Here is a 14,667-nt window from a genome sequence, read left to right as displayed (position 1 = left end):
TTTTAAAAACTCTTTTTTAGGGTTTTTTAAAAAAAAAAAAAAAAAAGGAGAAAGTCAGCCGTTCCGAGAACAAACCTTGTCTATTAAGATGATAAAGTCCACCCCAGGGCGGGAATGAACCCCGCTACCTAGCTAACTAGTCTGGCGTGGGAGATTTTACTTACCACTAGGAGTATCGGGGTAAGTGTCCAATTTATACGTGAACGGTTTCTCTATATTATTGAGAACATCTTTGTTATATTGTTTTTGATTGAAGGTGATGTTTTGATCGAGGGATTTGTTCAGATAGCTGATGAACAAAGTCCATCGAGGTAAATGATGGGATGATACCAGTCCTGAAAATTTTGAAGAAATAAATTGATTCTTTGTGGCAAAGCGGAGCTCTTTCACAACTTTTTGTCAATAACAGCATTACTAAGTGCTTCCTTTGCAATCAAGTTCCATATTTCAATAATCTTTTTATACTGATAATGCCGCTACTGTTCGCTACTTGATTAAAGTTGTCTATTGCTGGACTAAAAAGACTCTTCAGGCCGAAGTGTATTAGTACGGGTGACCTTTTGGGCAATTACATGCTGCTGGCTTAGGTGAGGTCAATGTGAGAAGATGGGTAGCTTGTTGCTAAATGGATGGTAAAACCACATCACTAAAACTTAAGTTACCAGCCTAGTTAGCTTGGAGGGTAGTGCATCTGTCTTGTAATTGCTGGGTCATAAGTTCAATTCTCGCCCTGGGCTAGCTTGTCCTAAATTGATAACATTTGTTCTCTCAGCAGCTGGCTTTTTCCTGTCCAGTCCTCTTCTCTCTTCAGTTTTGAGATGATGGGACATCTATTGCTACAATACCCTCTGTTAAAGCTACAAAAATAAATTAGCAAATTCAGGCATAGTCCACAATTTCACCCCGGGGTCCCCACAATGTCACTTGATTTCTAGCGTTCGATTCAAACACGTGAGACTCCTGAAAAATGTGGCCAAAATTAACGCCTGAGTACTTGGTAAGCTTTATCTACATTTTTTTAAGAGGTTTTTTAATTTGTGTTATTAAAGTTGACTTAAAGAGGTTTAATATGGCGTGAACGAGCTGGTATTCCAGAGTTGAAGCGCCTTAAAAGGAGAGAAAAAGATGTTTAATAGAGGGAACTATAACTACTGAGATCTTATCGTCTTAAAATCGAGAGAAGAACAGGATAGGAGAAAGCCAGCCGTTCCAAGAACGAACCTTGTCAGCTCGTCTCTTTTATGATAAAGTCCACCCCGGGCGGGAATCGAATCCGCGACCTAGCGCTTACAAGACAGGCGCGCTACCCGGCGCTAGAGTGGCAATTTACCTAAAAATACGGAAAAATAATAATTCGGGGGAAAAAAAATTCCCTCCTGGGAAGGCACTGCCGAGATTCGAACTCGGGATCTCCTGTTTACTAGACAGGCGCTTTAACCAACTAAGCCACAGCGCCTGTGTGACCCTCAGGCAGAGATAAAACCATTTTGATATCACTAGAGTTCATGGTGATGAAACTATACGGAAACTCAACACAGCAATGTATCAAAATTTAATGTGTTTTATGTCAAATTCCCATGCTTACTTTGCTTTAACCCGTGCTGGTCTGTTGTGCCAAAGATTGCAACAGTACCTATGTTCATGCTTGCATAACATGATGAACATTTAACTGTCAGCCTAGTTAGCTTGGAGAGTAGCGCGTCTGTCTTCTAAGCGCTAGGTCACGAGTGAGATTTCCGCCCCGGGGAGAACCTTATCCTAACCAAATACGGTTCGTTCTTGGAACGGCTGGCTTTCCCATATCCTGTCCTCTCTTCAATTTCGGGACGATAAGACCTTAGTAGTTACTGTTCCCTCTCTCAAACCTCTTTAAAAAAAAAAAGAAGAAAAAGTTTTATGTCAAATTCCCATGCTTACTTTGCTTTAACCCGTGCTGGTCTGTTGTGCCAAAGATTGCAACAGTACCTATGTTCATGCTTACATAACATGATAAACATTTAACTGTCAGCCTAGTTAGCTTGGAGAGTAGCGCGTCTGTCTTCTAAGCGCTAGGTCACGGGTTCGATTTCCGCCCCGGGGAGAACTTTATCCTAACCAAATAAGGTTCCTTCTTGGAACGGCTGGCTTTCCCCTATCCTGTCCTCTCTTCAATTTCGGGACGATAAGACCTTAGTAGTTACTGTTCCCTCTCTCAAACCTCTTAAAAAATAATGAAAAAAAAAAGAAAAAAAAATCCCATGCTTACTTTGCATTAACCCGTGCTGGTCTGTTGTGCCAAAGAAAGCAACAGTCAGTCAAAGTTATACTTACCAAAGTGTTTGAAGCGGAAGTCTGGGCAGATTTCAACCAAGTGCCAAGCAGGAATTTTCTCTCGCTACCGAGTATTTCTTCCGAATCTTTCAACAGTAGAATCAGGTTGTTTTGGGCAGCTCTGAAAATAACACAATCACTGGCGTTATTGGAATTAGAAATAGATCTAATCAAGAAAGCCTGATTTTTCGTATAAAATCGCCGGGGCGTTCTCGATCACCTAACCATTACAGCTTTAAGTTTTGTGAAAAAAAAAACCATGCCTCGGCTGGAATCAAACCCGCGTCCTCCTCTTTACAAGTAGCCTACTTTACCATTTTTTTCTCGAAATGAGGCCCCGGATGTTAGTTGATCTGAACTTACTGGAATCGGGTGACATTGTTCGTCTGAAATCCGGACAGAAGTAGTTCAAACTGCCCGAAGAACATCACCTGCAAACACTGCCTGGTAATGTCGACAATATCGTGGTTGAAATTGGAGGAATTCCGAGTCTGAGAGTCGTCCAATATTTTTTTTCTCGAAATGAGGCCCCGGATGTTAGTTGATCTGAACTTACTGGAATCGAGTGACATTTTTCGTCTGAAATCCGGACAGAAGAAGTTCAAACTGACCGAAGAACATCACCTGCAAACACTGCCTGGTAATGTCGACAATATCATGGTTGTAATTGGAGGAATTCCGAGGCTGAGAGTCGTCCAATAGGAGACCCCAAGCTTGAAAGAGGAGCTTACTGTCGTACCACGTCTGAAAAATACGATGTCAGAAATATTTTATTATTGTTATTATTAAAGAGAAGTACATATAACAATGAAAGTAGTTAATGAATCAGCCTAGTTAGTAGCTTACTGTCGTACCACGTCTGAAAAATACGATGTCAGAAATATTTTATTATTGTTATTATTAAAGAGAAGACCACATGAGTCTAATTTATGAGTTGTTTCATTGATATGAATTGAAAATGATGGTGAAACACGTGTCTTTTATTTATGTAAAAAAACTTGAACTACTTCTATTATTATGACTACTTATACTCACCAATACAGTTGTCCAAGATATCACTTCTGCAGAGTTCTACCATAAAAATGATAACAATAGACAGTATGATGTTTGACTTGAAAGTATAGAAAGTCATTGCTGATTTGACTGCCAGTCTGTATTTCCAACTTAGTTTTCTATTAAGGACTGTGGTTGTGCTCTGCCTCACCAAGTTAAAATTTGATCACTCTCCCTACCAGATTGGTGTCTAATACAGCCTGCTTATACAATGCTACATTCAGGGGATTTACAGGAAGAGCACTCTCCTTTATGGTGCCGGTGCCTCTCATTTGTTATCTTGGAGAAGTACTCACACTTCTTGCACTGAGGTGCAATGGCTTTGACTTTGGTTTATTCAGCAGAATCTTTAGCAGGTGAGAAACTCGTTTCTTATCTCCTAGAAATCCTAGAATAGATGTAGTAGTCAGGGTAGTACAAAAAAAGACAGAAAACGAGAAAATCGGAGAAAACACAAAACACCTAACTAATACCTAACATTTTAAAATAGAGATCTTCTCCTAAGCTAGTAAAATTAGGTGTCTTCGAAGCTAAATTAGGTGTCTACTACGAAAATAAATTGCTCTAAGAGGTCCTCGATTTCGATATTTCACCTTTGAATAGTCGACTTTTTGGACCCTAATATATTCAGATATTCACCCTAATATATTCACTTTCAGAATACTGAAGTACACTTACCAAGAAGATATATTGAGAGGATTTGGAGACCAAAACACATTCTTATCTTACAGGATGCTATATTAAATAAGGTGCCACTTAATGGTGACCCTTGATCAATTCCATTGTCAAGTGAGTATTCATCGGACCAAACAAAAATCCCAGAAATTTTGAATTTTCATTTTTTAAAAACCCGCGAAAATCAATCCCTAGTTTTATCATGCTGTCACTAGAGTGCGCTTTCATGTGGCAGTCTACAAATGATGGTGGCAGTTTAATTTTGTATTTTTTTTTTTTTCATATTTTCGAAAGGATTACGATTATAAAATTAATGGGTAGGTAACCATTTTTATTTCGGTATTTCAGCTCTGAATGGTCGACTTTTTGGACCCTAATATATATCTCTCACTTTCAGAATACTGAAGTACACTTACCAAGAAGAAATATTGAGAGGATTTGGAGACCAAAACACGTCGGCCATGAAGTCGTACACCACGTAATTCTGATCTATGCCTTCCGGTACCATTCCCAAACCTACGAGTGATCCTGTGTTGTTCCTTGCTTTATGAACACCCTGTAAATAAATTGGACTAAAATGGAACAATTTGTTCTAAGCTGACAATCTACATAAAGCACTATAATTGAACAGGTTGTTCTAAGGTGACAATCTACATAAAGCACTACTTAAGTTCCCCAAAAAAAAAAAAAAAAAAAAAAAAAAAAACTCACCTCTCTGGATATTTGACATAGACATCAACATCGGGAAATTTGGATGGAATGTTCAACTGGTCATAATCCCAAGAGATGTGACAGTTCAGGTAATGTTTCAAGTAGTGATGGAAGCCTGAGAGTGCCACTGTGGCAGTGGTGCCCAGAATGTGCACAACTTGACCACCCTGTTTGTAAATCTGAAATAGACCAAGAGTAACATGTTACTCTCAAATAGAACAGGACATTAGTGAGGTTTATGGGAGAGGGACAAAAAAGTTTATTCTTTTAATATTTTAATTCATAATTTATTTTCATATTACAAACTTGCAATTTTTTTCCCATATGTGAAATTCTTTGAAAGTGTGATCATTTTTATTTAGAAACCTACACAGATTTTTACAACTTTTCAACTCTAAAAAAGAATTATATGCCTTGAAATTTAATATTTTTTATTAGAAGTTGGTATCGCATTTGTGGAAAGTAAATCGTAGATGTAAACGAATCTTAAACAGCTGTTTGATGATGACGTCACGTTGAACCATTTTTATTTAGAAACCTACACAGATTTTTACAACTTTTCAACTCTAAAAAAGAATTATATGCCTTGAAATTTAATATTTTTTATTAAAGTTGGTATCGCATTTGTAGAAGTAAATCGTAGATGTAAACGAATCTTAAACAGCTGTTTGATGATGACGTCACGTTGAACAAAAAAAAGTTGCCATTTTCTTTGTTTTCATTTTTTAATCAAAAAATCTCAAAATCGAAAAAATTAACAAAAAAGTAAAAATCTGTGCAATCTATGGTTTTGTGTTTTATTATCAGTTAATTATCAAGAATCCCCAGGATATTAATAAAAAAAGGTAATTATATTGGCAAGGGTACAAATTCCAAGTTCACAGAACATTGAATCGCACAACTTTCCCTTATTTTGATTTCTACACCTATCATTCCCCCAGGTTGTGATACAACCTTGGATCAAGTAATCTCATTAGGGTGGATTTGCGTTCTCCTTTAACATTTAAACATTTATCAGTACCTTCTACACCTATCATTCCCCCAGGTTGTGATACAACCTTGGATCAAGTAATCTCATTAGGGTGGATTTGCGTTCTCCTTTAACATTTATCAGTAGTTTCTAGTTTTCTTTATACCTTGTATTTTACTACTTTTAGAGGCATAAATATCCACACATGTAGGTATTGAATTTGGTGCCCTAGTCTTAGAGGTAGGAAATTAATACTTAGTAGGTAATCTGTGGGTTATTATTATTACTACCAGGTACTGCAAATTACTTCCCAGTATAGTTCTTAGTCATAGGATGTATTGTTCACACTGGTAGGTACATCACGCTTAACTTAAACTATGGGGAATTTTAGTAGGCCTCCAAGTTACAGCTGTCACTCAGACAATGGAGAAAAAGTATTGGAATCAGGCTCCACACATGTAGGTATTGAATTTGGTGCCCTAGTCTTAGAGGTAGGAAATTAATACTTAGTAGGTAATCTGTGGGTTATTATTATTATTACTACCAGGTACTGCAAATTACTTCCCAGTATAGTTCTTAGTCATAGGATGTATTGTTCACACTGGTAGGTACATCACGCTTAAACTATGGGGAATTTTAGTAGGCCTCTAAGTTACAGCTGTCACTCAGACAATGGAGAAAAAGTATTGGAATCAGGCGGGGGGGGGGAAAAAACACCTTCCATTGAGTAGCAAAACTGGGTAAGGAACTGAGAGTAACAAGACAAGCAGTCAACAAAATTATTTCATTATTTGAGCCCTTTCTCTACTCTTAAACACATATTTGAGCTGTCAAGAATATCAATTCTTAATAAATAAAAAAAGTTTTGTTGGCACTTTGTACTTTTGTGCCCAAATTCCAGAAAGGAATGCTGTTGTAGATAACAAACCAAAAGTTAAATAAAAATAAGTTAATCATAGACAAAGGAATCATCCCTTGAAAATGCACTGATATAAAGAAGTAATGCAGAAATTGTTTTAGAGTTAAACCTTTTGTCCAGAAGGAAATATTCAGATCACTAATTTGTTATACTTAAGCACTGATATAAAGAAGTAATGCAGAAATTGTTTTAGAGTTAAACCTTTTGTCCAGAAGGAAATATTCAGATCACTAATTTGTTATACAATGACCTCAAAAGTAAAGTATTTGGACTTCATTTGATTAATCCTTTGTTATCTACTTACAATGATATGTTCAATGGGTGAGATGATGAAAGTGTTTTTTATAAAGTTCCTATCATATGGAGGTAGTATCTTTATAGAACACAGATGGTGATTAATTATGAATTCTTATCTGTAGCTATTCATTTTGTTCATTGTTTGTGTTTCAGAGTACAATTAATTACTTGTCATCATTTTACTCTAGGTCTCAGGTTCAGATTTGTTTCAGTTTCATTTGTTTGTGTTAAAACTAATCTTAATAATCACTATTAATCACCTATGATTATGCACGAAGCTTCTGTTTTGTCTTCTTGTGTGGAAATATAGTCCCTCTTGTTAGACTTGACTTTACAATTTTTGTAATTTAACATTTTTTGGAGGTCTCAGGTTCAGATTTGTTTCAGTTTCATTTGTTTGTGTTAAAACTAATCTTAATAATCACTATTAATCACCTATGATTATGCACAAAGCTTCTGTTTTGTCTTCTTGTGTGGAAAAATAGTCCCTCTTGTTTACAATTTACTTGACTTTACAATTTTTGTAATTTAACATTTTTTGACGTATGTACATATTTTGTCCTGTTTTTCTTATAGCATAATGGCAACCAGAAACAAAACTCTGTTGAAAGTGATCATCCTTGGAGACACCAGTGTAGGCAAAACATCTCTGATGAACCAATATGTAAATAGGAAGTTTTCAAACCAGTACAAAGCAACCATAGGTGCTGATTTCTTGACCAAAGAAGTCATGGTGGATGACAGAATAGTTACTATGCAGGTATGTATGACAAACTCAAAATAATATAGCAAAATATGAGCAGGTAATACTTTCCCTGTCCTAAGTAAAATACAAAGAAGTTGGGTTGAAACTTGGGAGATGCCTCCTAATGAATATAATTTCAATTCGAGCACAAATAACTTTTTTTTTTTCAACCAAATTCCTATAGAAGTTGGGTTGAAACTTGGGAGATGCCTCCTAATGAATATAATTTCAATTCAAGCACAAATTCGAGCACAAATAACGAAGTTGGGTTGAAACTTGGGAGATGCCTCCTAATGAATATAATTTCAATTCAAGCACAAATTCGAGCACAAATAACTTAGACCACATGAGTCTAATTTATGAGTTGTTTCATTGATATGAATTGAAAATGATGGTGAAACACGTGTCTTTTATTTATGTAAAAAAAACTTGAACTACTTCTTTTATTATGACTACTTATACTCACCAATACAGTTGTCCGTAAGTAGTTTGAACATGAAGCACCAAAGAATTGAGCTCCTTGTTCTCAGCACTTTGGGAAAAAATATATTAATCAAAGGAGAAAAAATCTAGTAATGTGACAGAAAATATTATTAAATTAGGTTTTATCCAGCTGGTACATTCCGTCATTCCACTGAAGGGTTCTTGTCATCTTCTTTGCCTTTTCCCCTGTTCATTAGGTACTTCATTATCATTAAATTAAATGACAAACTAATGAACCCATTTTCTCCCAGGTGTCATCGAAAAAAGCTCAACAATGGTGTCAAAGCAAAAACAACATGCCTTATTTTGAGACAAGTGCAAAGGAAGGGAAAAACGTGGAGCAAGCATTCCAGACCATTGCCCGCAATGCACTGGCTCAAGAATCTGAGGTTGAACTCTACAATGAATTCCCCGATCAAATCAAGCTAAGTGGAGAGGGCAGTAGAAACAATGGTGGTGACTCTTGTGCTTGTTAACATTGCCCAGTAAGTCTTTTTGGTAATGGTTCAGTATTACTGGCAACAAAACATTTCCCTTCTATGAGGTGATTGAAGGAAGTATTCTCCTTTCTCTGAGATGATAGAAGGGAGTAGGTATAAGAGGTGATAAAAGGGAGTATTCTTCTTTCTATGAGTTGATAGCAGGTAGTCCTTCTTTCTATGATTCTTCCTTTATGAGGAACCAAATTGATTGTCACTTGATTATTAAGTCCATTTTCCCGAAAACATTTCCCTTCTATGAGGTGATTGAAGGAAGTATTCTCCTTTCTATGAGATGATAGAAGGGAGTAAGTAAGCATAAGAGGTGATAAAAGGGAGTATTCTTCTTTCTATGAGTTGATAGAAGGTAGTATTCTTCCTTTATGAGGAACTAAATTGATTGTCACTTGATTATTAAATCTATTTTCCCATTTTTCTTTCTGTGTTGCAGATATTCTGGATTGTGCCTCAATAATATTGTCCATATTTTTGTTAATATTACATATTCATGTTTAAGTTACTACTAGATTGTGTTGAGATTGCAACATTCAATAATCATCAGTGATGTATACCTGATAGGTAGACAGTATTTTATGTATCAATATAACCAATGTAAGCCCCCCTCAAATAAGAGAAAAATTACTTTAAAAAATAATACCATAAGTGATAAATTTATGACATGAGTCAAAGGAGCTGGGAAAAACCTAAGCAGTTAAAAAAAAACTCAGAGGCCTTACTGTTAAAAATTCGGACCTCATTGAATAGTCCCTTATTCTAGACTAGTTTTTTAGAGGGAAAACCCCTTTTATGTATTGATAAAAACAATGTTAAAAACATAATAGGTCCTCTGCAGAACTCAATCATTGATGTTATTATTTACCTACCTTCTACCTACTTACATATTCTTATTAGTTTCCCTCTGCTATGTAAAGAAAATGTATTTATTGTCTTGATAACGCGAAAAACCCAAGTACGAAAAAAGAGGCCGTTTTTCTGTCACAGGTACCAAGATTATTTATTATTCAACTGTTCTTTGAAACGAGATATTTTTTTCCCTTCCTTTTTCAACTTAGAGCTTAGCATTTCACAATATATTTCTGTATTCTAGAATCTTAACTTATTAGATTTGCAGTTCTGCTTTTACCCCTTTGAAAATCGATACGAATTTTCACAATGCGAACACGTCAAATTCCGAAGAAAATTGTTTATCCTTTCCGAAAATTATTTTCAGCCTTCTTAGTCTCCAAATTTCTTTACCCACCTTGTCTATTCTTAATTTGGTCCATTCCGCATTCCCCCCTTTTTTTCTCTCGGCGATTTTCTATGGCAATTTAAAGTCAAACTTCTATGTTTGCTTTTCATCGAAATTTACCTTGATGTGTGGTGAATGTAAATTACTTTAATCTTGAACTAGAATATATCTTATAATATTGTAAAATACGTAGATTTCTATTATATTGATATTTTAGATTTATATAAATCATTAATAAAATTTGAATTGTATGGTAAATATAATTTAAACCAATTTGGAGCATTTTCTTTATTAAACCCAATTACTGCAGAAATAAGAGGTGATAAATATGTAGAAACTATTCAATAGATAATAGAATATACCATTATACCTCATTTCTACTGTTAGGATGACAGAAAATTCCCTTTACTCCCGCAGTCTGAAGGTACAAGTAACGTTCAAACATGGGAACTATGGAGAAAAGAAAGATAATACAAACGTTCAAGATAAAGAACAAAAAAATCATTTATTCCATTAAGAGCGAATTAAATACTAAAAACATAAGTAGAGAGAAAATTAAAAAAATGTACAAGAGATTAGAGGGAAAAATTGTATTAAAAACAGAGAGTTGTCTTGCAAAATACGGTTATCGTTACGCAAAACGAATTCGAAAGGTTCCTGACAAAATGCAACCCAGGGGAAATCTTTTTATTTTCGAGTCACATATGTCGCAATATTTTCACCCAAGTCTATTCAATTCCATTTGAGTCACGACACTTTTATTTGATTAACAAAACGTTCAACCCAAGTTTATTCATATTTAATCAATTTGAGTCAAGAATAGTTTTATACGGATCAACAAATCTATTATGCAGCACGAACACTCCGGGACGAATGCGCACACTCATACGTCCCAAATATGTTACACGGACGGAGACGAAACATATTTGGGACGAATGAGTGTGCGCGAAGTTTTAGAGTTCAAGTCACAGATTCAACTCAAGTCACAATACTTTTTTCACCAAGTATATTCAATTCAAGTCACAATACTTTTTTCACCTAAATCTATTCAATTTTAAGTCCCAATACTTTTACCCAATTCAAGTCAAAATACTTTTTTCACCCAAGTCTTATTCACATCAATTCAAGTCACGATATTTTTACCCAGGTATATTCATTCAATTCAAGTTGTCACAAAAATTTTCTTAATGAGAATCCAGAGCCAAAGGATGAGGAGGTTAATAGTCATCAGCGGTGTAGGCCCGGGCACCTCCATTTTGTTCTTCCTTTTCGTGTTTAACCAGAGCCTCATCATATACTGCTGCCTCGTCCTCGTAATTATCATACTCTTGATAATCTGAAACACAAAAAATAAATAAAATTGTTATGCAAAAAATTAGTTTAAAGTTTAAACTGATTCCTTAGGTATAATCTGATCGGCTAAATTTTAATACATGGTTTCTAAAATCAATTGGGAAAATTGCGTAAGAAGGAAGGATTTACGGGAGGAAAGGTTAACATAAAGCCGATTGGAAGAGGCTGACCAAAAACGCCGACCCCCTATAAACGAGAAACCGTGAAGAAGAAGAAAAAAGTTTCTAAAGTGTTTAACCAGAGCCTCATCATATACTGCTGCCTCGTCCTCGTAATTATCATACTCTTGATAATCTGAAACACAAAAAATAAATAAATAAAATTGTATGCAAAAAAATAGTTTAAAATTTAAACTGATTCCTTGGGTATAATCTGATTGGCTAAATTTTAATACATGGTTTCTAAAATCAGTTAGGAAAATTGCGTAAGAAGGAAGGATTTACGGGAAGAAGGATTAACATAAAGCCGATTGGAAGAGGCTGACCAAAAACGCCGACCCCCTATAAACGGGAAACGGTGAAGAAGAAAAAGAAAAGTTTCTAACATTCAACCACCATTCAGTTTCTTAAGTTAAACCTTTTCAACCTTTCCAAATTCGACCTTCTAAAGTTTATTGAGGGGTTTTTTCAACCCTCTTTCTCAATTTGAACTAAAATTACGTTTAAACTCAAATTAAAAAAAAAAAAAACAGCCTAAAGAAAAGAAGAAAAAATTTCTACTTACCATCAACAGGTTCCTGTTTGATGAACACCTTCTCTTCTCGTTCTTCATTGTTACGCTCACGTTCCTTGCTGTAAAATTAAAAACAAAATCAACACATGAGTAAAAATGCAGAAGGTTCAATATCTACCATTCTGGTTGCAGAATCCTAGGGACTGGTTCGATTACAACTCCAAGCAATTCTTCAAAACGGCCAGAAACAGACACCACATTGCCATGATGACTTCCAACCTCCGATGAGTAATGTGTACCTTTTCGCCCACCTGATGAGGGACATACTACGGCCTGAGCATGGTGCGACACAGACTACACGAGTCTAATCTAGCAGTTGTCTCATTTATACGAGTTAATATCTTAAAGGCTCACAGTGAAAGAAAAATAAATTTAGTGGTTGGATGGAAGAGCTCCTCCAGGAGAACCCTGCCACTTAAAAGAAAGCCGTTAAAAAAGGAGTAATAATAGTAATACAAATGTGGCGCTCACAACAACACTCAACACAAAATATAATCTTACATAGAAAACGCAGGTTCCCGTTTCTCCACAATTTCCATCTCTGAAGTACAAATATTGAGTAGCAAAACTGGGTAAGGAACTGAGAGTAACAAGACAAGCAGTCAACAAAATTATTTCATTATTTGAGCCCTTTCTCTACTCTTTATCACATCTTTGAGCTGTCAAGAATATCAATTCTTAATGAATAAAAAAGGTTTTGTTGGCACTTTGTACTTTTGTGCCCAAATTCCAGAAAGGAATGCTGTTGTAGATAACAAACCAAAATTTCTGTATTCTAGAATCTTAACTTATTAGATTTGCAGTTCTGCTTTTACCCCTTTGAAAATCGATACGAATTTTCACAATGCGAACACACGTCAAATTCCGAAGAAAATTTTTATCCTTTCCGAAAATTATTTTCAACCTTCTTAGTCTCCAAATTTCTTTACTCACCTTGTCTATTCTTAATTTGGTCCATTCCGCATTCCCCCCTTTTTTTCTCTCGGCGATTTTCTATGGCAATTTAAAGTCAAACTTCTATGTTTGCTTTTCATCGAAATTTACCTTGATGTGTGGTGAATGTAAATTACTTTAATCTTGAACTAGAATATATCTTATAATATTGTAAAATACGTAGATTTCTATTATATTGATATTTTAGATTTATATAAACCATTAATAAAATTTGAATTGTATGGTAAATATAATTTAAACCAATTTGGAGCGTTTTCTTTATTAAACCCAATTACTGCAGAAACAAGAGGTGAATATACCTCATTTCTACCGTTAGGATGACAGAAAATTCCCTTTACCCCCACAGTCTGAAGGTACAAGTAACGTTCAAACATGGGAGCTAAGGAGAAAAGAAAGATAATACAAACGTTCAAGATAGAGAACAAAAAAATCATTTATTCCTTGAAGAGCGAATTAAATACTAAAAACATAAGTAGAGAGAAAATTTTCAAGATAGAGAACAAAAAAATCATTTATTCCTTGAAGAGCGAATTAAATACTAAAAACATAAGTAGAGAGAAAATTAAAAAAAAAAAATGTACAAGAGATTAGAGGGAAAAATTGTATTAAAAACAGAGAGTTGTCTTGCAAAATACGGTTATCGTTACGCAAAACGAATTGGAACGGTTCCTGACAAAATGCAACCCAGGGGAAATCTTTTTATTTTCGAGTCACATATGTCACAATATTTTCACCCAAGTTTATTCAATTCCATTTGAGCCACAACACTTTTGTTTGATTAACAAAACGTTCAACCCAAGTTCATTTGTATTTAATCAATTTGAGTCAAGAATAGTTTTATACGGATCAACAAATCTATTATGCAGCACGAACACTCCGAGACGAATACGCACACTCATACGTCCCAAATATGTTACACGGACGGAGACGAAACATGTTTGGGACGAATGAGTGTGCGCGATGTTTTATAGTTCAAGTCACAGATTCAACTCAAGTCACAATACTTTTTTCACCAAGTATATTCAATTCAAGTCATAATACTTTTTTCACCCAAATCTATTCAATTCAATTTAAGTCCCAATACTTTTACCCAATTCAAGTCAAAATACTTTTTTTACCCAAGTCTTATTCACATCAATTCAAGTCACGATATTTTTACCCAGGTATATTCAATGCAATTCAATTCAAGTTGTCACAAAAATTTTCTTAATGAGAATCCAGAGCCAAAGGATGAGGAGGTTAATAGTCATCAGCGGTGTAGGCCCGGGCACCTCCATTTTGTTCTTCCTTTTCGTGTTTAACCAGAGCCTCATCATATACTGCTGCCTCGTCCTCGTAATTATCATACTCTTGATAATCTGAAACACAAAAAATAAATAAATAAAATTGTTATGCAAAAAGTTAGTTTAACTACCCTGAGCAGCAAGCCCTCCCTGCTTGATGAGCCTGAGGGAGTTAAGGCCGTGCTAGAATACCTAAAGCTCATCGGCCTTTACACAAAAATATAACGCCCTAAGAGAGGCCCCACGAAGGACAAGAGATTGTTAAAGTGGGAATATTAAAAAAAAAAAAAAAAAAAAAAAAAAAAAAAAATTAACTTCCCACCCTAGTTATCTTTGTTGGGAGTGCGTCTTCCATTTTAATACATAGGTTTCTAAAATCAAATTGCGGAAAAATTGCGTAAGAAAGAAGGATTTTATGCGGCAGAAGTGGTTAACATACCAAGCCGATTGG

At 35.2% G+C, this 14,667-nt stretch overlaps 3 protein-coding genes and 1 non-coding gene across 4 annotated transcripts in view; 1 reads left to right on the top strand and 3 right to left on the bottom strand.

Annotated features, from left to right (window-relative positions):
• Positions 1 to 879: 879 nt before the first annotated feature.
• Positions 880 to 3,049, bottom strand: LOC103513622 (alpha-N-acetylglucosaminidase-like). The gene is made up of 4 exons (XM_008478467.2): positions 3,013 to 3,049; positions 2,674 to 2,819; positions 2,311 to 2,431; positions 880 to 960 (listed from the first exon to the last, which is right to left on the bottom strand). Exons 2-4 carry the CDS (start codon positions 2,736 to 2,738, stop codon positions 880 to 882), a joined length of 267 nt encoding a protein of 88 aa, XP_008476689.1. The 5' UTR covers positions 2,739 to 2,819; positions 3,013 to 3,049.
• Trnat-agu lies at positions 1,383 to 1,456 on the bottom strand. The gene has a single exon. It is a non-coding gene; the product is annotated as a tRNA-Thr (tRNA).
• Positions 3,050 to 5,436: 2,387 nt separating the features above from the next.
• LOC103513617 (ras-related protein Rab-7a) lies at positions 5,437 to 10,167 on the top strand. The gene is made up of 4 exons (XM_026826758.1): positions 5,437 to 5,594; positions 7,512 to 7,713; positions 8,415 to 8,648; positions 9,094 to 10,167. Exons 2-3 carry the CDS (start codon positions 7,516 to 7,518, stop codon positions 8,637 to 8,639), a joined length of 423 nt encoding a protein of 140 aa, XP_026682559.1. The 5' UTR covers positions 5,437 to 5,594; positions 7,512 to 7,515; the 3' UTR covers positions 8,640 to 8,648; positions 9,094 to 10,167.
• Positions 10,168 to 10,373: 206 nt separating this feature from the next.
• The window catches only part of LOC103513621 (U1 small nuclear ribonucleoprotein 70 kDa), a 9,105-nt gene continuing 4,811 nt past the window's right edge, over positions 10,374 to 14,667 (bottom strand). The window contains exons 6-7 of the mRNA XM_026826778.1: positions 11,971 to 12,038; positions 10,374 to 11,230 (exon numbers count right to left, since the gene is read on the bottom strand). Coding sequence (XP_026682579.1) covers positions 11,112 to 11,230; positions 11,971 to 12,038 — 187 coding nt within the window. The 3' untranslated portion in view covers positions 10,374 to 11,111. The remainder of the gene's footprint in view (positions 11,231 to 11,970; positions 12,039 to 14,667) is intronic.

Source organism: Diaphorina citri, unplaced genomic scaffold (assembly GCF_000475195.1).
Source record: "Diaphorina citri unplaced genomic scaffold, Diaci psyllid genome assembly version 1.1 scaffold996, whole genome shotgun sequence".
Lineage (NCBI taxonomy): Eukaryota > Metazoa > Arthropoda > Insecta > Hemiptera > Psyllidae > Diaphorina > Diaphorina citri.
The sequence above is the reverse complement of the archived record's forward strand: the minus strand, read 5'-3'. Positions and strand labels throughout refer to the sequence as shown.